The 22882-nt window shown below is 48.8% G+C and overlaps 1 protein-coding gene across 2 annotated transcripts in view; it reads right to left on the bottom strand.

Annotated features, from left to right (window-relative positions):
- The window catches only part of SLC24A4 (solute carrier family 24 member 4), a 165953-nt gene that overhangs the window by 44386 nt on the left and 98685 nt on the right, over nucleotides 1-22882 (bottom strand). For both annotated transcript variants that reach the window (XM_059915819.1, XM_059915821.1), the window contains exons 3-9: nucleotides 11215-11291; nucleotides 7424-7498; nucleotides 6068-6152; nucleotides 5427-5530; nucleotides 4532-4606; nucleotides 1730-1755; nucleotides 65-118 (exon numbers count right to left, since the gene is read on the bottom strand). In XM_059915819.1, the coding sequence (XP_059771802.1) occupies nucleotides 65-118; nucleotides 1730-1755; nucleotides 4532-4606; nucleotides 5427-5530; nucleotides 6068-6152; nucleotides 7424-7498; nucleotides 11215-11291 (496 nt within the window). The remainder of the gene's footprint in view (nucleotides 1-64; nucleotides 119-1729; nucleotides 1756-4531; nucleotides 4607-5426; nucleotides 5531-6067; nucleotides 6153-7423; nucleotides 7499-11214; nucleotides 11292-22882) is intronic.

The raw sequence follows: 22882 nt of genomic DNA, 5'->3' as shown, positions 1-22882 counted from the left end.
AAAGGCTAAAGCAGGACGTGAAACCAGGGGTTAGACAGCCCAGAAGAGGAGAAAGGGCACTTACTTCATGATCAGAATGTAAAACACGTACAAGATGATGAGCACCAGGCCTTCCCACCTCAAAGACAGAAAGGAGACTGGTTAGAGCCAGGAGGCCCGCGCGCTGAAGGCTGGGCGTGACCAGCACAGCGGCGGGTGCAGCAGAGTGGGTGGTCCTGTCACCTTCCTTGACCCAGCGCCCGGCCCAGGACCCAGGCATGTGGGCGAGCCACCCAGCCCCCAGCCGTCCTGCAAGCTGAAGCTCGCTTGGTAACAGAGAAGGCTGAGGGGGGGGCCTTCTCAACTACAGGGGGTCTCATCTACAGGGCTCAGGAGGAGTCCCCCCAGCTACCTAGAGAAAGGAGGGCCCAGGGCCACCTCATCCCAGACTCAGGGAGGGGAGTGGCCTGGAGTCATGACGCTAAGAGGCCCTATGGTCACCTGAGATTCTGGTCAGCGACAGGAGAAGCTGTGGGTGCAGGTGGGAAGGGGCCCTAAGAACTGCCTGAAGAGATGGGCCAGTCACAGGAGCCTCTTGGGCCAAACATGGGGGCTGGGCTGGGTGGGGGTCTTTCTGGGGAGCACTCTTATTGCCGTCCTGCAGAACCAGCGTTCAACCCCACACATGGTGGGGATTTTTGTAGCTCAGAACACAAGCTTCTGAGGAGTCACACAGCTTAATTTGTTGGGTCATCTGACAAGTGTGTCCTGAAGACCTACTATGTGCCCGACATGAGCTATAGTCATTTTGGGGAGCTCTTCCTCTGCTAGCCCACAGCCCAGCAGAGCCACAAAGGGGTCTGTAGATGACCCGACCACCCCCTCAAAACTCCATCTGCAGATGAGGAAAAGGAGACCCAGAAAGGGAGACACTTTTTGGCTCACACAGTGGGTTAGGACCCAGAACCAGGATGCTCTGGGCCCAAAGCACGCAGCTGCTCGCATCAGTTCTCCTGAATCTATGCCCAACAAATAATCACTTACAGGATGCAGATCTGAATCACTGTCAATGAAGAGAACCGTTTTTATGGTTTATGAATGTAAGATGCATTCATGCCCTATAAATTAGAGTGGCAATGTCAACCTCTTTACAAGTTTATGCTTTATGTATCTTGATTAAGAAATCACTTCCTACCTCCATATCATAAAGATGAGTCCCTATATTCTACCCTAAATTGTTTTAATTTTGCTTTTCACAGCAAGATCTTTAATCCACCTGGGATTTATTCTTGTATAAGGTGTGAGGGAAGGAGCTGATATTATTTTATTCTATATGAATTCCTCGTTTTTGTAGTATGAGGACCTCTCCCGCGCCCCCCCACCCCCCCCCCCGCAACTCACTACCTTGTCATGATGCCTGTCGTATCCCCCAGCCCAGAACTGGGCCCATTACTGGGTTCTCAGTTCCATATTGGCCTATGCTTATCCCTGTGCAAAACACCATACTGTTTTCATTATTTTAGCTTTATAATATATCTTGATATCTGGCAGGGTGCGAATACTAAGGGAAACAATCTTGGTCACTTTGAAAGGATAAATAAAGGCATGACTGCTTAGAATGATACCCTTTTTACTTTCACAAGTTCATAAACTTATGTTTGTAAAAATAATTTTAAAAAAGATTCAATGAATCCAACAAGCAAGGATACTAACGAAAAAGGAACAATGAGAAACAAACTTAAAAACTTACCACACAATTTCTTCATCATATATGAACTGGAAGGCAAAAGAAACAAAGGGTGGGGCGACAGATTTATTCCAAAAGAAGAATAAACGCAGACCTCTAAGCACCCAGAGCCAACACATAGGCTAGTTATGTGTTTCACAGAAAGCTGGCTCTTCTCTCCATGTCTGGGTTTCTCAAACATAGAAGGTGACCTTTCCTTAGTGGAAACCTTGGTCAGTAGATGCTGCAGTATGAGGTCTAGGGTGGGTCTCCAAAGAGAACTGGCCTGTGCTACCAACAGTCCAAGTAGCCACTGGGGCCAACCTGGCAGGGGTCTGCCCTCAGTAATGGAACAGAGTTGCTGAAATCAAGAATCTTAAAAACTGAAAAAGCATCTCTGTATGTATGTATGTTTGTGTCTGTCTATCTACCTACCTACCTATCTATCTATCTATCGATTGATCTGTGGTACCTCTGTGTGTGTGGGTGGGGAGGAAGGGGTGTCATTTCTTTAAAAATAAAGAGTAACCCCTTTGGAAACTCTGAGGGCAAAGGACCCATTTGTACCATTTGAAGGGAGGCCAGGGGTGATGGTGGGGATGCCGTGGCTTCCTAAGAGGGCGCTGACATTGCCCAACAATTCCACCCAGCATTGCCTATGTGGGACACGGATGAATGATGCTTCCGTGGTCCAGGGGAGGAGTCCTGTGACCGCCCCAGCCAGGCCCAGTGCGCACAGGAAGGTGGAGGGGCGGTGCCCACCAATCTGATCTTGGAGACACGGGATGCCAGGAGAGACCAGGGGGATGTTGTCTGGACTTGGGCCCATTGTACCCCTCTCCTGGCTGTCACGGCAGGCAGCACACACAGAATCTGCTTTGGGAAGTCACTTCGGAGAGGGTCCTCCTGGCTGGGCATTGCTATGAGGCTCCCCAAACTCAAGCCTCTGAGGAAGAGGCACTCAACAGAGGGGAGCCCAGTGCCATGACCTGGGAAACCTGGGGGACATTTATGGGGATAGTTTCAGTTTTTATAACCCAATGGAGGGCTACTGGCATTTAGAGGCAGTGAAGGCCCGGGGTGCTAGTCAGCCTAGAGCATGTGAAATGGTTCTACCAGAGGAGTTCTTCCGTATTTGGCACACGTCTTAAATGTCCTGCTAGATATTTAGGCAAGCAGAAAAAAAAAAAAATGACCTGAGCCTCAACCTTAATTCCGTTTTGCAAATCAAAGTATTCTTACATGGTTTTAATAAATACTTAATTTTCTAGTGAGTTAACTGTCATGCAAATGGAGGGATGATTGTACTTGGCTCTGTTTAGGATTTTATCAGGAGTCATTCATAATTTTGGAAAATCACATCATCAAGGTCGGCACCACTCATGGGGTTGCCAGCCCAGCATACCAGCCTCAGTCTGCACTGGTAGCTGTAGGGCCTGGAGATTTCCCATATGGGGGCAACGGATCACAGCATTCAGCATTCCAGCACCTTCATGCCCAAACATTTACACACTGAAAGATGTATTCTTTTATTATGAATTACCTTTATTTGTCCTTTATGGTATAGTTTGGGCACTATATTGATATTGTAAAATTGTGTATAGGTAAATAGTTTTATCTATAACTTTCATTTTTGGGGGGTGTGGTGGGCAGCCTCTCAGGTGCCCCGATGATCCCACTGCCTGATCTTCATGCTCGCCTGTGTGCGTGGCCTGAACTTAGGGATTTGCTTGTAACAGAATACGGCAAAAGTGATGGGCTGTCACTTCCGAGATTCGGTTGCAAGCAGACTGTGGCTTCCAGCTTGGTGCCTCCTCGCCCCTGCTGGGAGGGAAACCAGTCCCCATGCCGAGAGCTGCACTGTGGAACAGCCTGAGGCCGGCCTGCAGCCTCGCGAGTGATCCTGAAAGCAGATCGTCGCCCCCCACGGGAGCCTTGACATAACTATACCCTGGCCGACACCCGTGAGCCAGAGGGCTCGGCTAAGCCACTCCCAGATTTGATGCACAGAAAATGGGAGCAAGAAACGTTTGCTGTTTTAAACTGCTGAGTGTTAAGGGAAATTTGTTACACAGCAACAGATAACTAATACAAGGGTCATGATTATCAAATCCAGTTGGCTCTAGATGTTCTTAGGTTGAGAACTGTCACTCTAGGGTACACTCCATACTCTGAAATCTGGGCATGCCATGTGCATCTGCCCTCTTGAAAATGACCTGCCCTCATGCCGCCACTTTAAAGCTCCTTTTGGATGGAAGCTGCTCCCCTGTGGATGACATGGTCCTTCCTTGGCAGTAATCTGTGTCATGGGCTTCGGTGCTGTGTCACTGTCATGTGCCATGATGTACCCGAGCCCTCAGGGATCCCTGTTTCAGCCCCTCTGCCTTTTCTGCCCATATCCTTGCTCCCAGCTGCCAACCCTGATTGCTCCCAGCTGGCCTCTCTTCCCTGCTCCGCCGTAAGGTGGGAAACCAGAAACTCTGCTCTTTAGTAAATGGGCTCTAAGTGAGGATCTGAAGGCCTCTGATGAGCACGTGCTTGAGCTTAACTGCATCGACCATATGATGCCTTCTTTAGCTTTTTCAAGGCCTTTGTGCCCTCAGGGTGGTACCTGGATGTGATGGATAAGCAAAGCATCAGGTATGAGATTTTCGGGGCAGGGAGGCACGGTGGTGGGAGATTGGTCAACATGACTGCAAGGAGTGGCCCGCACACCCCAGGGCAGGGGCGCCGTGGGTTCTCTGGTTCTAGTGCCAGGGACAGAGGTGGGCAGGGCCCCGGTGCCTTCGCAGGGGCGGGGGGCGGGAGGGGGGGAAGGTAACTCACGGCAATGAGCACAATGACAGAGAGGGTGTAGTACACAGAGTCTCGGCACACGGCCCACCACGTCAGACGGATCACCTGCTGAGCAAAGGACCATCAGCTGTTACTGGCTGGGGAGATGGGGTACGGGGGCCAGGGGACACTGCTGTGGGGCTCCCACCACCCCCAGACCCCTGCAGGTGCAGACACATGTCCACGGAGCTCATCTTAACTGTGCCACCAGAACCACATCTTGTCTGGCTGTTCAAGGCCACCCTGCGCTCTTTGTCACATCTGGGGATGGAATGATACCACACCATGTTCTTAAGTGATGGCAAAGCTGCCCCCTGTTCCTCCAAGGTGACCACATGGCATGTTTCCCAGCAGAAGCCATGTGTCAGGGGGAGAGGCCGGAGGCACTCACTCTTCCCTCCGATGTTCGAACCTTCTAGGGGTGACCGGCTGCCTACCTCTGCCTCCCTTGGCCGGGCGGAGCCTACCCTTGAGCCTGACTCTCTGAGATTGAGTCTAATGTCCCCCTGGGGCTCTGAAGACCAGGAAGACACGATGGGGTTTCAACAACAAGCCAGCTTCATGCGTCCTGTGGGGAGGCTGAAGGCAGGCCCCAAATATGTGCAAAGTCTAGCTCAGGGTCAGAGTTACAGGAGACGCCCCTTAAATATTTACTGCTGTTGAATGAACGCTCCCCACTTGGACCAGCCGCGGAGCTGACGCTCTTCCTGCTCCCAGACCCACCGGTGGAAGGAAGGCAGGACAGCCCTGCTACACATGAGGAAGCAGGCTCAGAGAGGAAACCGTTTCTGACAGCCACAGCACTTAACGGGCTCGGCCAGGGCTGGGCCTTGGGTCTCCCCGCGCTGTCCCTATGTCATTTCGTACGGAGAGAGAGACCACTGACCTGCCCTGCGGATAATCCACAAACTCCGATTATACACAGGATGTTGAACACAGCAGAGCCCACGATGGTCCCAACCCCGACATCTCCGTGGGTGATGAACACACCTGGAAAGAGAAAGGCACAAACACTCCTCTGCAAAGCCCAGGCCTTCCCCTTCCTTAGACCCGGGCTGGCTCTGTGTCCCCCACCCCACGAACGGAGGGAAGCTGTTCTTATTATCAGAGAACACCAGCGACGCGGTTGAGGACAGCAAAACCAGAGGTGGAAGTGCCCTCAGGGACCGGCTACTCTAATGCTCCCACTTTCTGAACAGCTTTATTGAGAGGTAACTCACATACCATAAAATTCATCCATTTAAAATGTCAATTCAGTGTTTTCTGGTCCAGTCACAGAACTATACAGTCATCACCACAATCTAATTTTAGAACGTTCACTTCGCCCCCAAAAGAAACCCCATACCTGTTAGCACCCCATTCCACCTCACACCCCTGGGAACCACTAATTCACTTTCTAGCTCTCTACTTCTCCCATTTTACGGATGAGAAAACTGAGACTCAGAGCTGACAAATGCCCACACTAGTCTGGGCACCAAACCTGGGCTCTCTTTGCATCCTGCATCTCGGGGCGACGGGACTTCTTACCAATTACAGAGGCAAACAGCTCTGGCGTCGAGCTTCCTGCAGCCATGAAGGTGGCTCCAGCCACATCTTCGCTCAGATGGAGTTTCTGAAACAGAAGCGACCGCAGACCCTCAGGCTGTAAGGTGGGGGCAGTAAACATGCGAACTGGACACTTGGCAGCCCGGGAGAGCGCAGGGGAGCAGCACCGTAGCCAGAGTCAAGCTCCTGGGCTGGCGGCCTCTCCTCCCTGCACCTCGTCCACACTGCCAGACACTCAACCCAGAATCGCCTGTCCCCTTCCCCCATCTGTCCATCTCTGTTCACTCTCTGAGCCCTTAAATAACGTCTCCTTGATGAAGCCTTTGTAAGTGGCCACCACGAGGCAGCCACTCCCCTGGGACAGAGGAGCTGAAACACGAATCACACAGTGAGGGTCTGAGGTCCATGCGCTTGCCTCCCCACTGGATGACGAGGACAAGGCTGGTCTTTCTCATCTTTGGATGCCTGGAACAGGGTCTGGTGCTCAGCGGGGAGCCCACCAGTTTAGCGCCCATCTCCTCTGGTGCTCACACAGACCCTGGGTACCAAGTGGACCTCCACATGCCAGTTGTGGGATGTGGAGGCCTCGGACGCACAGCCTGGTTCCTGCATCCCAGAAGGCCTTCTCAATGGCAGGCCCGACACCTGGCTGCTCACTGAAACAGACCCTCGCATCCTGTCCCCCGGGCTGAGCCAGCAAGGGACAGGGCTGGAACTGTCAAGGCCCACTCTGCTTGGCGACACTGTGTTCTGGCCACAGAGGCCCATCCTCTGATCTGGAATGTGGGGCTGGAGGCTTCGGGTGCTCGGGAAAACCACGGAGATTCTGGGTCCGCCTGAATGCCAACTTGAAGGTGCCCACCTGTGGTTCTCAGAAGGCCCCTGGGCAGGCTGGCTCGGGGCAGGGTTCGGCCTCCTCCTGCCCTCACCTCCCAAAGCACTCCTGGGCAGCCTGGGCTCTGAAGCCACTGCAGAATCCAATCCCTGGGCCAGCACAACCTCCCCACTGAGCTTGCTACAGAAGGGGTCCTCGGAAGGGCTGGAGCTCTGGGCTTGATGGAAAACGGGGTGGGGGGCCCATCACTGACCCCAGGTAGAAGCCCGGCCACCTTAGCCCTGATGTAGAGGAGGTGCCACAGAGGTTCAGCCACTGAAGCACCTGTGATAGCTTTTAGCAGAATCCAAACCATGCTACATCCTGTCCTGCCCCGCCCTGCCTCTGCCTGGGCCTGCTCCCCGCCCCGGTCCTTCTTGGCCTGGTACTGACATGCCACGTGTCAATCACCCCCAGCCCCGCACCCAGGCTTTGCCAAAGGGTCCTAAGTCCTTCCCACGTACCTCGCAGATCTTCTCTAGAGACGGAACGAAGAAGTCATCGCACACTATGGCCAAGGCGTAGAACATGTACAGAGCCTGTGAAGGAAATGGGGAGACAGAGAGTGTCAGCCAGAACTCCTGCCACTGATGGGCACGGCCAGGCGTCCATCACCCTCCAAACCAGCCTGCTCGGGCAGAGGCCAGGTGACCAGAGGGAGGCACAGAGGAAAATTCCAGCACCACAGAGATGTGATTCCTCAATTCCCTCACTGACAGATGGGGAAACTGAAGCCCAGACAGGAGAAATCACTTGCTGAGCAGCGGAGGGGACCAGAACTCATGCCACAGGGTCCTGTGCCCCTTCCTCTCTTCTTAAAGAAGCAGCTCTCTCTTCAGCACCACGGTAGGCCCTCAAAAGGCAAGATCCTAATCTTAAGGGCCAAGAGGAAAGTATTCAAAATTGCCACTTTAAGAGTTTAAAATAATCATCATCCTGATTTCCCCTCTTTAGTTTTAGAGAAGGCATCATTTCCTTGTTACTGACTGCCCACCTCCTGCCAAAACAGACGGCAACGTGAGACCCAGCATTTCCTGGGACGCTGCTTGATGTCGGTCCAGGTTAAAATCCACAAGCCATTTACACTGGGAGGCTCATGGAACAGAGTCCAAATTCCAGTGCTAATCCTCGGAATTATTTGCCTTGTGATTTTGGATAAGTCACATCTCTAGGTCTCCGTTTCTTCTGTTTGATGACAGAGTAAGAACAGATGGGTAGTTTTTAGATGGTTTCATCTACAGAACTCTTCCCTGACCTGTCCACCCAACACGGCTCTACTGAGCTCATCTTATGTGCCAGGTACTATTCTAGCCATTAGGGATAGGTGGCGAGGATGCCAGGAAAAGCCTCTGCCTCTTTGTGGGGGATGAGCAGATACGCAAATGAAGTATCTGTAACTGCCAGGAAACAGCAAGTGCAAAGGTCCTGAGGCAGGAACATGTTTGATGCATTTGAGGAACAGCAAGGTCACTGGTGCAGGTAGAAAAGAGTGAGAATAAGGTGGAAAATAAAGAATGTGACGCTGGAGGGAGAGGCAAGGAGCAGGACCTGTGGAAAGGAGATGGGATTTTACTCTAGGCGCTGGTGGAAGCCATTTTTTCTTCAAAGAAAAAGTGACATGAATGGCCTATTCGCAAGAGAGGGAAAGGCTGGGCTGCTTCAGCTAAAACAGCGTGATATTATGACAACTTTACAATTATTTAACTGTGATTAAAGTGGAAGATCTATCAACTGTGACCAAAGCATCTGAGGCAGATGTCTACTGGAGTCCAGGTGTGGCTTTCGCTGAATTTGACACATTATCTTTTGGGGGGAAGGAAAAAGGAAACAAATACTGGGGATGTGGGTAAAGTGGACAGAGAGAGGGTGGGAGAGACCCTGCTACAAAGCTTAGGATACCGACTTGAATTCACACCCTCGGAAGTTCCCCCCAACAGCATCTCCCAGGCAAAGGGTGTCCCGTGAGGGTGAAGGGCCTCTGGCTCCCCTGACGCCTCAGAAACACTGGAGAGAAAAGGGGGCCAAGATGACACCACTGTTTCCTTCACTTGGGCCCGAAGTTCTGAGAAGCTTCTTAGTGCTACAGACAAAAACTGGCTCTAAAGCTCCAGCCTTTTCTTGCTCTAAAGAAGGGCTCAGCAAACTTTCTTAAAGGGTCAGATAGTAAATATTTGAGTCCTCGCAGGCCACACAGTCCGTCTTGACTCTGGTGCTGTAGAAGAGTAGCCATGGAATGGGTGTGGTTGCATTCCAATAAAACTTTATTTATAAAAACAGGAGGTAGGCTAGATTTGGTTCTCCAGACATAGTTGGGTAATGCCTGGCCTAAAAGGTTCCTGCCTGGTGGCGTAGTGGTTAAGAATCCACCTGCCAATGCAGGGGACACGGGTTCGAGCCCTGGTCCGGGAAAATCCCACATGCCACAGAGCAACTAAGCCTGTGCGCCACAACTACTGAGCCTGAGCTCTAGAGCCCATGAGCCACAACTCCTGAGCCCGCACGCCACAACTACTGAAGCCCATGCGCCTAGAGCCCATGCTCTGTGACAAAAGAAGCCACCGCTGGGCTTCCCTGGTGGCGCAGTGGTTGAGAATCCTCCTGCCAATGCAGGGGACATGGGTTCAAGTCCTGGTCCGGAAAGATCCCACATGCTGCGGAGCAACGAAGCCCGTGAGCCACAACTACTGAGCCCGCGCGCCTAGAGCCCGTGAGCCACAACTACTGAGCCCACGCGCCTAGAGCCCATGCTCCACAACAAAGAGAAGCCACCGCACCACAACGAAGAGTAGCCCCCACTCACCGCAACTAGAGAAAGCCCGTGCACAGCAACAAAGACCCAACGCAGCCAAAAATAAATAAATAAAATAAATTTATTTTTTAAAAAAAAAGAGAAGCCACTGCAACGAGAAGCCTGCGCACGGCAAGGAAGAATAGCCCCTGCTCGCCTCAACTAGAGAAAGCCCGCGCACAGCAACGAAGACCCAACACAGCCAAGTAAATAAGTAAATAAATTTTTTTAAAAAATTAAAAAAAAAAAGGTTCCTGCAAAATTCTTGAGGTCCTCTCAGGTTCAGGAAAAAAAGCTTTGTCAAGACTTTGATGAGGCAGAGGGACAGAACTATGGGACTAATTTGCCAAACCCACACCCCCTCAGTGAAAGGAGAGGGCATGGGAAAGCCAGAGATACTAGGAAGATAATAACTCTATTAGAGAAATAATACACAGGTCTGTCACTCAAAATTTGCCCACAACCTTCATTTTCACCAGTGGTTTATCCTGTTAATTAAAACTTCACTCATACATTATTCTCAGGTGGCGACTCTCTATGTGAGAACCCCAGCTTTCACTTGCTTAATTATCTCTTGCAAAGACGAATACTGGGTTGGGTTTAAATATGTAAGCAGATGGTTCCGGGTGCTCAGGGAACCACATCGGGAGGAACATTTGCTGTGACTGATGCAAAGTAGAAAATTAAACCCTGAGCACTTTCATTTCCCTGCACTAAACAATGGGGCTGGCAAACTTCTCCTACAAAGGGACAGATAGTAAATTTTTTTGGCTTTGTGGATCAGAGTCTCCGACACAGCTACTCAGCTCTGCTAGTGAAGCACAAAAGCAGCCACAGATGATACAGAAAAGCGTGAGAATGGCTGTGTTCCAATAAAACTTTATTTACAGACATGGGCAGTGGCTGCGGGCTGTAGTTTGCCTGCAGAGAAGAGCAACTTTTACCTATAATTTAGTTTTGAGCTCACTATGCCTTTTTGAACGGCTACTTGAACTCCACCACTGGTCATCAGGCTCATCTAACACTGAGGGAAGTTTGAGAAGAAGGGCACCGAAGTCTTAAACTAGTTATGCCAAGGCAGTAAAATGTGGGGGGATCCAGGGGATCATGATAGCAAGAGGGGACAGAGCCCTTATCACGTGCCCTGTGACGTCTGATGGACTTGACCCGTGTTCACTTGTATTTATACATCTGGGAAAGATGCTGTCACTCCCATTTTATAACAGCAGAAAATGAGGCACAAGAAGACGTGAATCCTTGTCTCGGCTCTGGGGCCACTCGCTGTGTGACACTGAACAAGTCATTTCATATCCTTAAGATTTCATTTCTTTGTGGTTAAAACACATCCAGCATCTGTTCTCACAGGGCTCTACAAAGACTGGATGAGACCTTTGACACGCTGTGCTCTGAAGACAGGTTTCACATGCCTGAAGTTTAGGGACATCCCACCCCGAGAGGGCCACTTACACCAAGGATATGCAGCAGGACGGCTCCGTGCTGTCGCTCGCTATTGGAGAACAGGTCTGTGGGGAACTCATGAATCGCTGGAAGACAAGAGGACATGGTAAGGTATTCAATATTAGTTATCAAGGGGTGTCATTTGAGGCCTGGGGGGTCGGCCATGGAACTGAAGAGCCTCCCTGGTGTTAGACTGCCAGGGGAGAGGCCAGCTACTTCTCTGTCCAGGGCAGACCTGCACTCTTAGGAAAACATTGCTGGATATGGAATTATCCCCATATTCTAGTACCTTAAAGTTGATCATGTTTTGCATATCCCTTGCAATTAAAAAAAAGAATGAAACACTTCATACCCACTAGGATGGCTATAAACAAAAAGACAGATAATAACAGGGGTTGGCAAGGATGTGGAGATACTGGAACCCTCACACATTACTAGTGGGAATGCAAAATGGTGCAGTCCCTTTGGAAAACAGTCTGGCAGTTCCTCAAAAGGTTAAACAGAGTTACCATATGACCCAGCAATTCCACTCCCAAGTATCTTCCCAGGAGAAATGAAAACATATGTCCACACAAAACCCACACACGAAATGTTCATAGCAGTGTTATTCATAATAACCAAAATGCAGAAACAACCCAAACATCTACCAACTGATGAGTGGATAAATAGTGTGATATTTACATACAAATGGAATATTATTTGGCAATAAGAAGAAATGAAGTACTGATAAATGTTACAACATGGAGGAAGCTTGAGGACATTTTGCTAAGTAAAAGAAGCCACTCACAAAAGACTGCCTATGGTATGAGTTCATTAATATAAAATGTGCAGAACAGGCAAATCCATAGAGATAGAGGTAGATTAACGGTTGCCTAAGGCTGGAGGGTATGGGGTTTGGGGGATGACAGCTAAAAGGTACAGGGTTTCTTTTTGGGGTAATGAAAATGTTCTAAAATTGCTTGTGGTGTTGCTTGCACAATTCTGAATACTAAGAGCCACTGAATCGTACACTTTAAACAGATGAATTGTATGGTATATGAATTACATCTCGATAAAGTTACCAAAAAAAAGTATAAAGAAGTCAAAAGTCACCGAAGAAGAAAATCGGGATGGTTCCTTGTTTTGTCAATGGATTCCAATCACATTCCTAGCAGACAGCTTTCCAAGTGGCTTCAACACACGCTCGGATCTGTTACAAACACAATCCCTGCCAACGATCAGGCTGAGGCCAGGGATGGCTGTCCTGCTTGGGAGGGCAGGCTCCGAGGTCACATGGCCAAGTTCAGTTCTCTGCTCTAATATTTACAGGCTGGGTCGACAGGGACACATTCCTTAACCTCTTTGTGCCTCAGTTTCCTCATCGGTAAAACGGTGAGACTAATTTTAATAACATGCCTTACTGTTACAGCGTGTCAAGCTTGTGGTGGGCTTCAAACCTGCATCCCCCCACCCCCCGCCCAGGACTGTGGAATACTCTTCCCTCACCACTGTCAAGTCAGAAATGAGAAGCAGCTCCACGAAGAGGAGAGGGGAGGCCCATCCCCTTCCGCTAGAGTCGCTTCAGAGCTCAGGGACAGGCGGCCTCTTGCAAAGCCCTTCCAGCCTGTCCCAGACCCATCAGCCCCTCCTCCCAATCTCTCCTCCTGCCCACAATGGACCTGTCACTCCAGAGGGGGAAGCCAAGATCCCAGAGAGGTCAAGTGACGTTGGCAGGGTCGAGGATGGCAGTGCCAGCACTAGGAAAATCTCCTGTCCCCAGGGAGAGGTCTCTTATAGCGGTGCCACACAGAGCAGGGGAAACGATCCATGGGAGGCGAGGCTCTAGGTAAGCTTGGAGGGGGACCTGATGCCGAGCTGGAACAAGGGAGGAGGTGAGGGCCGACAGCATCCTTGTCCCCTAACCTCTCAGGCCCCTCAGGTGCCAGGTGTGCTTCCACTGGCATAAGTGGCATCTCAGGTCACTGAGTACCATGTCATAGGCCCTTCTTTGGCCCAAGGATGCTCCTGTGGGGTGGGTACTGCCACTTCTGTTATGGGCTCTTGGACCTCAATGTCACCTGTAATGGCAGAATAATTCCTCCTCACCGCCCCATCCCCCATTGGAGATGACCAACAGGTAAGTATTTTATTTTGTGAATGTCATTTTTGCAGGTTCCCCATCAGACACCAAAACACCCCCACGTCCTCAGCACTTCAGCTAGACCGGAAGCTTCTGGAAGGCAGGGATCCACATTGCCCTGCATTGCATTCACAGTGCCTCAGCCAGGCCTGGCACACAGTAGGTTCTCAATAGACCTTAACACTCAGTTGAATAAACAATGCTAAAATATTAACAAAAATGACAATCGACAATCTACATCATCTCATCCTGTTAGAATGCTTTTGTTACCCTTGCAAACCTCTTAAATGCCTAGAATGATACCTGGTTCAGAGTGGGCACCTGATAAACGCTGATAAACTTCCAGGACAAAAATCCCTTCTCTGTAAATATAATTTGGCTCTAAGCTCTGAAAGGATGGTTTCTCCCTTAAAACAGAAAACTTTTCTGTTTAAGATGAGATTCTCCCAACAAGACCTAGAAAACATTAGCTCCCCAGATTCCCAGAACACGTTCCCACTTTAAAACAAGCAGCATTTAATGAAACATAGATTCTTTCACTTCTTTTTCCCCTGTAATCAAACTTCTTTAATAGAATTGCTGCTGTCAGTTCAAGGGCATGGGTCTACTTCAAGGCTTGTCGGCTCAGAGATGGAGAATTATAAAGGCAGTAACCCAACATTCCTGCGTCCAGGATCTTGTTTCCAGGAGAAATGTAACTGTCTGGGATATTTCAGGGCAGATCAAGCAGACATTTCTGCCATGAAAATTCGAGACAGTTTTTGATTCTCCAAAGCAGTGATTTATCCAATACTGGGCACTCTTGGAAAATTAGAATCAAGTAATGCTGCTTTCTGCCATAAGGACACTATTGTCTGGGCTCCAGCAGAGAGGGGATGTGGGTTATAAATGGCTTTGTCCTTGGTAGGAACAGGCTTCTAATGGTTCAGCCGCAGTGCCTTGCTCTGTGACCCCATGAGTACGCTGGAGGGCTGTGGAAGGGAGTGAATGCCATCATGGTCTGAATTTTGCCAGCAGAGACAGAGTGACCGGCAGAGCTACCAGCTGCTTATCACCCTCTGTACCCACCCAAGTCTTCTGGACACACCCTGAGCCCATGAGGCAGGCACCGCCGCCACAAATATCCCTGTTTTCCAGATGAGACTCAGCGGGGGAGTGACTAGTTCAGGGACCATATAAGCCAGGACTCAGCAGGGGGATCCTGAGTTCCTCGTCCAGGGTTAAGGGCTGCCTCTAACGTGGATAGAAATCATGCTGCACTGATTTGAAATGGGTCCTGATTCAACTACCCATCAGCTTGTGGGACCCTGGCCGAGTCATTTAACCTCTCTGTCCTTCTATTTCTTCAGTGGCGATCTGCTGCCATGCAAGGTGGTGAAACAGTCATCGTTACTGTGTGTGCATGCCCTGGCGTGGATAGCAAAGGCTGCAAGCAGGGAGACGGCCACCCTGCCCTCCCTAGTCTGCAGCTGGAAGCTGGGACCAGTCCACTCCCCAGTTTAAGAGTCACATCCTCTAGAAATTGGCGTACAGGGGGCGGGGTGTAGAGACCAGGGAGCACATGCCGCATATGCCGCAGGAACTCCACCCCTCCCACCTTCGTCATCAACAGCAACAATTTTATTTTTTAATTTTATTATTTTTAATTAATTTTTATTGGGGTATAGTTGCTTTACAATGTTGTGTTAGTTTCTGCTGTACAGCAAAGTGAATCAGCTATTCATATATATATATCCCCTCTTTTTTGGATTTCCTTCCCATTTAGGTCACCAGAGAGCACTGAGTAGAGTTCCCTGTGCTATACAGTAGGTTCTAATTAGTTACCTAATAGTGTGCATATGTCAATTCCAATCTCCCAAGTCGTCCCTCCCCCCTTTCCCCCCACCCCGGTATCCACATGTCCATTCTTTACGTCTGTGTCTCTATTTCAACAGCAGCAATTTTAAACTGCAGGCAGCCTATGCAGCTGCTTAAGGCTTTGTTTTCAGAAGCAGGTAACTTAGGTTTCAGGAAGTGCCTCTGTCCTTTACTTGTTAGCTGCATGACCTTGGCGAGTTGTTTAACACCTCGGAACTGTTACCTCACCTATAAATGGGGATGTAACGGAACCTGCCCGCCAGGCTGCTGTAGGATTAAGTGATACAGATAGTGTATGCACCGCACTTATCCCAGCTAGGCTGCCATCCCTCTGAGGATTGTTGACTTACAGGCTCCGCCCTCCACACCAGGTCTGTGCCCGCTGTTCCAGAGGATGAGCCTTGGTTTGTGAAAGCAAAAGAGAAGATGAGATCAGCTTAGCGGGGAAAAGAGCAAGCGTGATTATACTGGCCATGTTAGGATCTGAATGCTGGTGCAGTTTAATCCCAGCTTCCTGAGAAAACCTTCTTCTCTTCTCTTGGGCTTGCTGGGATTGGGGGCCCCCGGCCACTTTCAATGGTGGGATGCTTTCGTGTCTGAGAGGGGCCGAGTCTACCCTATCCGCTCAAATCCCCACCAGGGAGAAGAGAGGAATCAGCAGGGCGCACACAAGCGGCTTTCGAGGTCACACGTAAGCCTTTAAGCCGCAGAAATCTGGTGGGTGTAGGGAAGAGATGTGTCTGCAGGTGGAGCTGCGCTCAGGAAACCACAGATGATTCCAGCAACGTCCACACCCGGGGGCGGGCAGGGGAGGAGGAGGAGGGGAGATAAAGCTGCCAGCGACCCAGCAGCCACTCCCCACCCCTCTTTTAGGATTCTTTCCTGTGGACCTCGGAGCCCAGAGTTGGTTTCTCCGTCACTCTTGGTTCTGGAATATCCCCCCACCACTGTGTGCAGGGCAGGGCGGAACTGGGGCAGGAGGTCTTTCCTGCCAGTTGCCTTCCTGAACATTGGGGGGAGGAATGTAAGGTCCCAGGGGACATCTGCCATCCCCTCCCCACCACTAGCTACTAAGTTCTCTAACACCTTATAAGCCAGACCCCTAGAGCACACTTGACCCTTCCTGTTGACACACACAGTTACATGGGTGATGCCATTATATTTCAGAAACCCTGAATTTATGTTGCCGTTTCAAGGCTCTATACTTTGGCCAACATTGCTGCTAGTTCCAAAATGTATGAATTTGTTCAACAAGTATTTACTAAGCCCCCACGCAGCAGGTGATGGACTCTCTGGGAGCAGGTGGATAAGGCCCTGATGCATCTGTGGGCATCCTTAGGCCTGGCAGCTCTTCACCTTGGAGGGCGATGGGAACTTCTGGAGAAAGCCAAAGTTATTCAGAAAGCAGGAGGTTATCAGGATGGCGAATACCCTGACCCTGAAGGAGTTCAAGTCAATACATGCTTCTTGAGCATTTACTATGTGCCAGGTGCTAGGCTAGGGGCTTAGCCTTGAGGATGTGCCCTTAACGGGCTGGTGAGGGTCCAATAAGGCAACAAATGATTGAGAGACAGGAAGAAGCCTGCTGTGATGGTGAGGCATGAAGGAAGCCAGGGGTTACTGGCCTGGGGGAGGTGGGACGGGCAGCAAGCCCATGGAGAGAGTGGCACCCTCGTCAAGTTTTGGAGGCTGCGTTACTGACTTTTCAAAGTCCTTTAATCTGCCATGTCAGTCCTGAGAAGATCATTATTCCCATTTTCTTGATGAGGAAATGGAGGCTCTGCGAGGCTTAAGGAGTCACCTGCAGTCATACAACCACTGTTTGGCACAGGTGAGAGAAGAACCCAGGCTGGGAGCCCAACCAGCACCAGGCTCTTTCCATCCAAGCATTTTATCCACAGGAGGGGCACATCTCGGGACTAAGGTCTCCTTTATCCAAGGAGCAGGTTCTGTATTCCTGGAAGCTCCAAGGGCCGTGTCAAGAAGTCATGCTCTCAAAAGGAGGAATACACATTGCATGTCTTAGGTCAATTCCACTTATAGCCCAGGACCCACTCATACAGGGGTCTAGCCCATTATTCTGTGGATCCAGGGGAAACCTGTCACTCATTTTCCTTGACCTCCCTGAAACATTTACTAAAACTGACCACTTCTTTTATGTATGAATGAACATATATATGAATGTATGAATGAATGTATGTGTTATCTATCTATCTACCCATCCATCCATCCATCCATCCATCCATCTTACACACAGTAAGATTCGTTCGTTGTGATGTGCATTTCTATGGGTTCTCACGCCTCTGAGACAGAAGAGTTCCCCCACCCCCAAATTCCCTTCTGCAGCCTTTTTGTAGTTAAACTCTCCCCCGAACCCCAACCCCTGATGTGTTGCCTTTTTCAGAATGTCATATCAATGGAATCATGGAATATATAGGCTTTTTGGTCTGGCTCCTTTCATTTAGCAAAACGCATTCAGGTTCACCCACACTGTTGTGTGACTCCACCTTCTTGCAATGTTCTCTCTTAGTTTCTTTGATCCCACGCTGTCCTCACTTGCCCAGTCTCCTTTAGAGGGCCCCCTCCTCTATGGGACCCCGAATCTTGGGGTTCCAGGGGATTTGCCCTGAGCCCTCCTCTCTCCAGGTGACCTGGCTTTGACTTTCTAATCTCTGCAGACTTCTCCCAGATCTCATTCTTTCCTGAGCTCAAGACCTAACATACCCAGCTGGCAATGGCACATGACTCTCTGGCCATCTTATAAATACCTTAAACCTGTCCCCAGCGAACGGCCCACCCTCCATATTGGTCTGGTGCCATCCTTGATGACCTCCTCCTCCCTCATACCCTGTGATAAGTGGACAGGCCAGTTGGCACTCAGCATCCATTTCGACTTCCCTCCATGAGCCTTCCTGTCAAGAACACTAGGTACGGGTATGCGGGCCGTGCACTGCATGTTCACACATACTAGCTCTGCTACCTATTCTGTGAAACCTGACCTACCATGCAGCTAGGGTTCTGAATGAGAAGTAGGTTTGGCCAACCTAGCAGATTCAGAGGACAGAAAAGAGGGAGAGGTGTTATTCCTCTGGCAACCAAGGCTTTGGAGATCTAAGTGTTGACAGGCTCTCCTGACAATAGCATCTACTTCCTTATTTGTACATAAGATGTTCTTGAATTTGAATATTCCATTTCCAATTCCTGCTCCTTTGGCCCTTCCTGTAATTTTGTAAGGACCTAATTCCCTGAATTCAATTCCTTTCTGTTGAAAATATTGAGAATGGTTCCTATTTCCTGCACTGAAAGCTAACTGGTACACTCTGCCCTCTTTTAGCCAATCCTCCACAATCTTACTTCCAAAACAGCTCTCGAGTCCCTCAGCTTCCTCATCTCCACCACTTGCATCCACTCTGGCTGGACCACTGCACCCGCCTTCTGCCTGACCTCCCCACGACCATTCTCAATCTGCTCCTTTCTGTTTTCCACATGCATTTATGGCTTAGAACTCCTCAAAGGCTTTCAACTACTCTTCAGAGAAATGCCCAGAACGCTATCAAGGTCTTCAAGACCCTGCGTGGTCCAGCCCTGGCAATTTCTCCAGTCTGCTCTGCTCTGGCTGCACTGGTCACGTCTGTGAGCTGCCAGGTCCTGGCACAAGACAGGTGTTCAGGAAATGCCCGCTGAGTGATGAGTATCTGGCCTTCCACCTCCCTTCTGACACAAACCCAGGAGCTGCTAGGATGAGCTCTGCCCGGAAGGATGCCCAGGAGGTGGTGTGGCTATCCCTCCTTTCTCAGCTTTTCAAACTGCTGCTTGGATGCTGAACCGTGACCCTTCCCAGACGGAGAGTGTTTGACAGAGGTGTCCTTCCATTAGATGCTGACCTTTCTTAAACCTTTTGATTAGTTGATTCTCTTCAGGGAATAGAAACTGTGAATTGAATTTTTCAAAAAGGAAAAAAAAAATTGCCTCAAAACATGCCCTTCTCCCTTTGCTTTCTACCCTGGTTAAAAATAACCCCATATTCTAAGCCCTGACGTTTATCCTGAAACTATGAAAGCTAGATGGGAAGGCTGGGGAGTAATTTAAATAGCTTCAAATTTCTAGCATTTCGACTTCTGTGTTTTAGAAACCACCCAATGCCAGAAACCAAAGCAAAAAAAAAAAAAAAATCGTGATTTTCCCCCAATTCTACAGTTTAAAATAAAGTTGCTAAGAATTGTATACCTTTCATGGACAACAGCTGAAATGTCTAGGTTTTATAGCATCACTCTCATGTCCCAAACAGGAGTAAAAATAATTAGATTAAATCATTGGCTTAACCAGCACGAAAATGAGTTTAAAATCTTCTCTCTCGTTTTAGTACATTCCAAAAGAGATCAAGCGCCACGAAAAATAAAAATATGGTTGGAAGATCCAGCAGGAAGACTGCTCTCTCCAAGAGAAACCGCTGTGGAATTTCATGGCTGGCAGAGGCTCCAGATGCCAAGTGGCCCAGCTGTTCTCCACCCAGGAGGGGCCACGGGCTTAGCAAAATCACCAGGGAAATATTTTCTAAGCCACCCTCGCCATCTCCACCTCTCTCCCTGCCCTGATGCTGAGCATCTTTCTCCCGCCCACGGAGAACTGCTTCATGCCCCATTTTCAAGGGGAGAGAGAACACTGGGGTCCAGACAGGTCAAGTGCTTCCCTCAGCATCACAGCTGGCTAGCAGCAGCAGCAGGACAAGAGCCTGGACATGCAAACGGACGCCGGCCAGGCCATACAGGAGAGCTCTGACCCATGTCCTCCGCAGCAGCTGGTCCGGGAAGCCCAACCACAACTGGCCCACAGCCATAGCAATGGTCCAGATGGTCGGGACGTGGTCAGTGAGGGCCAGCCTCCCTACTGTTTGTCCCAATTTCCAACTCAAGACCAGCCAGACAAAGCTAAATATGACCCCTACAATGGGGTGAATGGTGTCCCCCGCCAAAATTCACGTCCACCAGGAACCTTAAACTCAACCTTATTTGGAGAGAAGGTACGTCAGACTGCTAGGGCTGCCGTAACAGAATTCCACAGACTGGAGGACTTAAACAATAGAAATTAATTTTCTCACAGTTCTGGAGGCTGGAAGTTCAAGATCAAGGTGTTGGCATGGCTGATTTCTGGTGAGAGCGCCCTTCCTGGCTTGTGGATGGCTGCCTTGTCACCGTGTCCTCACATGGCCTTTTCTTTGTGTGTGTGCACTTTTGTTCTGGTGTCTCTTTCACTTCTTTTTTTTTTTTTTTTTTGCTGTCTATGGGAAACTCACTTTTTTAAAAAAAATTTTATTGGAGTATAGTTGATTTAAAATGTTGTGTTAGTTTCTGCTGTACAGCAAAATGAATCGGTTATACATATACATATATACACTCTTTTGGATTCTTTTCCCACGTAGGTCATTATACAGTACTGAGAAGAGTTCCCTGTGCTATACAGTAGGTCCTTTTTAGTTATCGATTTTATATATAGTAGTGTGTATATGTCAGTCCCAATCTCCCAATTTATCCCTCCCCCCTACGTTCCCCCCTGGTAACCATAAGTTTGTTTTCTACATCTGTGACTCTTTCTGTTTTGTAAGTAAGTTCATTTGTACCATTTTTTTAGATTCCACATATAAGTGATATCTTTTACTTCTTATGAGGACACCAGTTCTATTACATTAGGGCCCTACCCTTACGACCTCATTTAACCTTAATTATCTCCCTAAGGGCGCTATTTCCAAATATCATCGTTTTGGGGGTTAAGCTTCAACATATGGATTTTGAGGGAATGCAATTCCCTTGTTCATAACATAAGGTCTTCGCAGAGGTAGCTGAGTTAAAATGAGGTCATACTGGATTAGGGTGGGCCATAAATCCAATGACAGGTATCCTTCTAAGAAGAGGAAAGGACACACAGAAACAGAGAAGGTGGCCATGTGACCACAAACACAAAGATAGGAGTGATGTGTCCATAAGCCAAGGGACGCCAAAGATTGCTGGCAGCTACCAGAAGCAAGGACAGAGACAAGGAAAAGATTCTCCTCAGAATTTCCAGGAGAAACCAGCCCTGCTGATACTTTGATCTCTGACTTCTGGCCTCCAGAACTGAGAGAATACATTTCTACTGTTTAAGTCACCCAGTTTGTGGTAATTTGTAACAGCAGCCCTAGGAAATGAATACACTCCCCAAACCAACGGCATAAAATACCCTGCCTCTATTTAGCCACTTCCAGCTTCCCCAGGCCGGCAACCTCCTTCAGGTCAAAATGGAAGTCTTTTCTTTTTTTCGCTATAAAGCTGCCCCACTCCCCTACCTGCCTTTGAGTCTCTGGCAAGACAAACTGTTCACCCCGGTCTCGTCCCTGCCTCTACCGGATGGCATCCAGCAAGAGCATTTCACAGGCAGGCACACAGAACATCTGACGGGAACCAGTCACCAAGATTCCTGCCCATCACACAGCAACCCAACTCTGAGCCACTCGCCAGTGGGCACCACACAGTGCTATTAAGTTATCAAAAGGACAGTGGTTATTAAGATATAAACCATTTCTACTTGGAAAGATAGGCAAAACTTTTCTTAGCATAACCTCTTTTATGTATAAAACATAAACAGCAAATATATACACAGGGCTTACTATGCACCAAGTCTTCTAAGTACTTTACACACAGTAGTTCATTTAATCCTCACAACAAGCCTGGGAAATATTATCATTAGTCCCATTTTACAGATGGGCAAACTAGGACACAGAAAGGTGATGTAATTTGTTCAAGGTCACACAGCAAATAAGTGGCAGAGCCAAGACTGATACCTGAGTAATTCAGCTCTACAAGGCACTTGACTGTCTAACAAGAACCATAAAATGTTTCTTCTCTGACACAATATTTGGCATTTGTTCTAAGAATATCACTCAAAATGGGGGGGGGGACCATTTGTGTGAAGATATTTATTATTTCTAATGGTACAACACCAAAGCCCCTAATTGTCCAGTAATAGGGAAATGGTTAAGTAGCTGTGATACATTCATCGAGTCCTTCCACAAACATTTACTGGCACCTACCAACATCCTGACACTGTTCTACATACTGGGAAAACATCAGTGAACATGACAGTGAAAGCCCCTGCCTTCATGGCACAATTTATTTATTTATTTATTTATTTATTTATTTATTTATTTATTTTTTAACAAAAGCAAAAACAATTTAAAAAAATGAACAGACAGAACCCTAGGACAAATGGTCAAAGCAAACCTGTATAGACAAAATCACACAAAGAAGCATACACATACACATTCTTAAAAACAGTAAAAGGAAAAAATACATATATATATTTTTTAAAAAAAGAGAGAGCAACCAAACCAATAAACAAATCCACCAATGATAATAAGCACTAAATACTAAACTAGGAAAAACATAAAACCAGAAACAGATTAGATGCAGAAAGCAAACGCCAAATTTACAGTTGCTCCCAAAGTCCACCGCCTCAATTTTTGAAACATTCGTTGTCTAGTCAGGTGTTCTTCAGATGCAGTGTTTATCAGGCTGATTGCGGGGGTTTAATCTGCTGCTCCTGAGGCTGCCTGGAGAAATTTCCCTTTTTCTGTTCACCCAGCTCCTGGGCTTCAGCTTTGGTTTTGACCCTGCCTCTGTGTGTAGGCCATCCTCAGGAGTCTGTTCCCCACCCACACAGGAGGGGGTT

Source organism: Balaenoptera ricei, chromosome 2 (assembly GCF_028023285.1).
Source record: "Balaenoptera ricei isolate mBalRic1 chromosome 2, mBalRic1.hap2, whole genome shotgun sequence".
NCBI classification, from domain to species: domain Eukaryota; kingdom Metazoa; phylum Chordata; class Mammalia; order Artiodactyla; family Balaenopteridae; genus Balaenoptera; species Balaenoptera ricei.
This window is presented reverse-complemented; position numbering and strand designations above follow the sequence as displayed.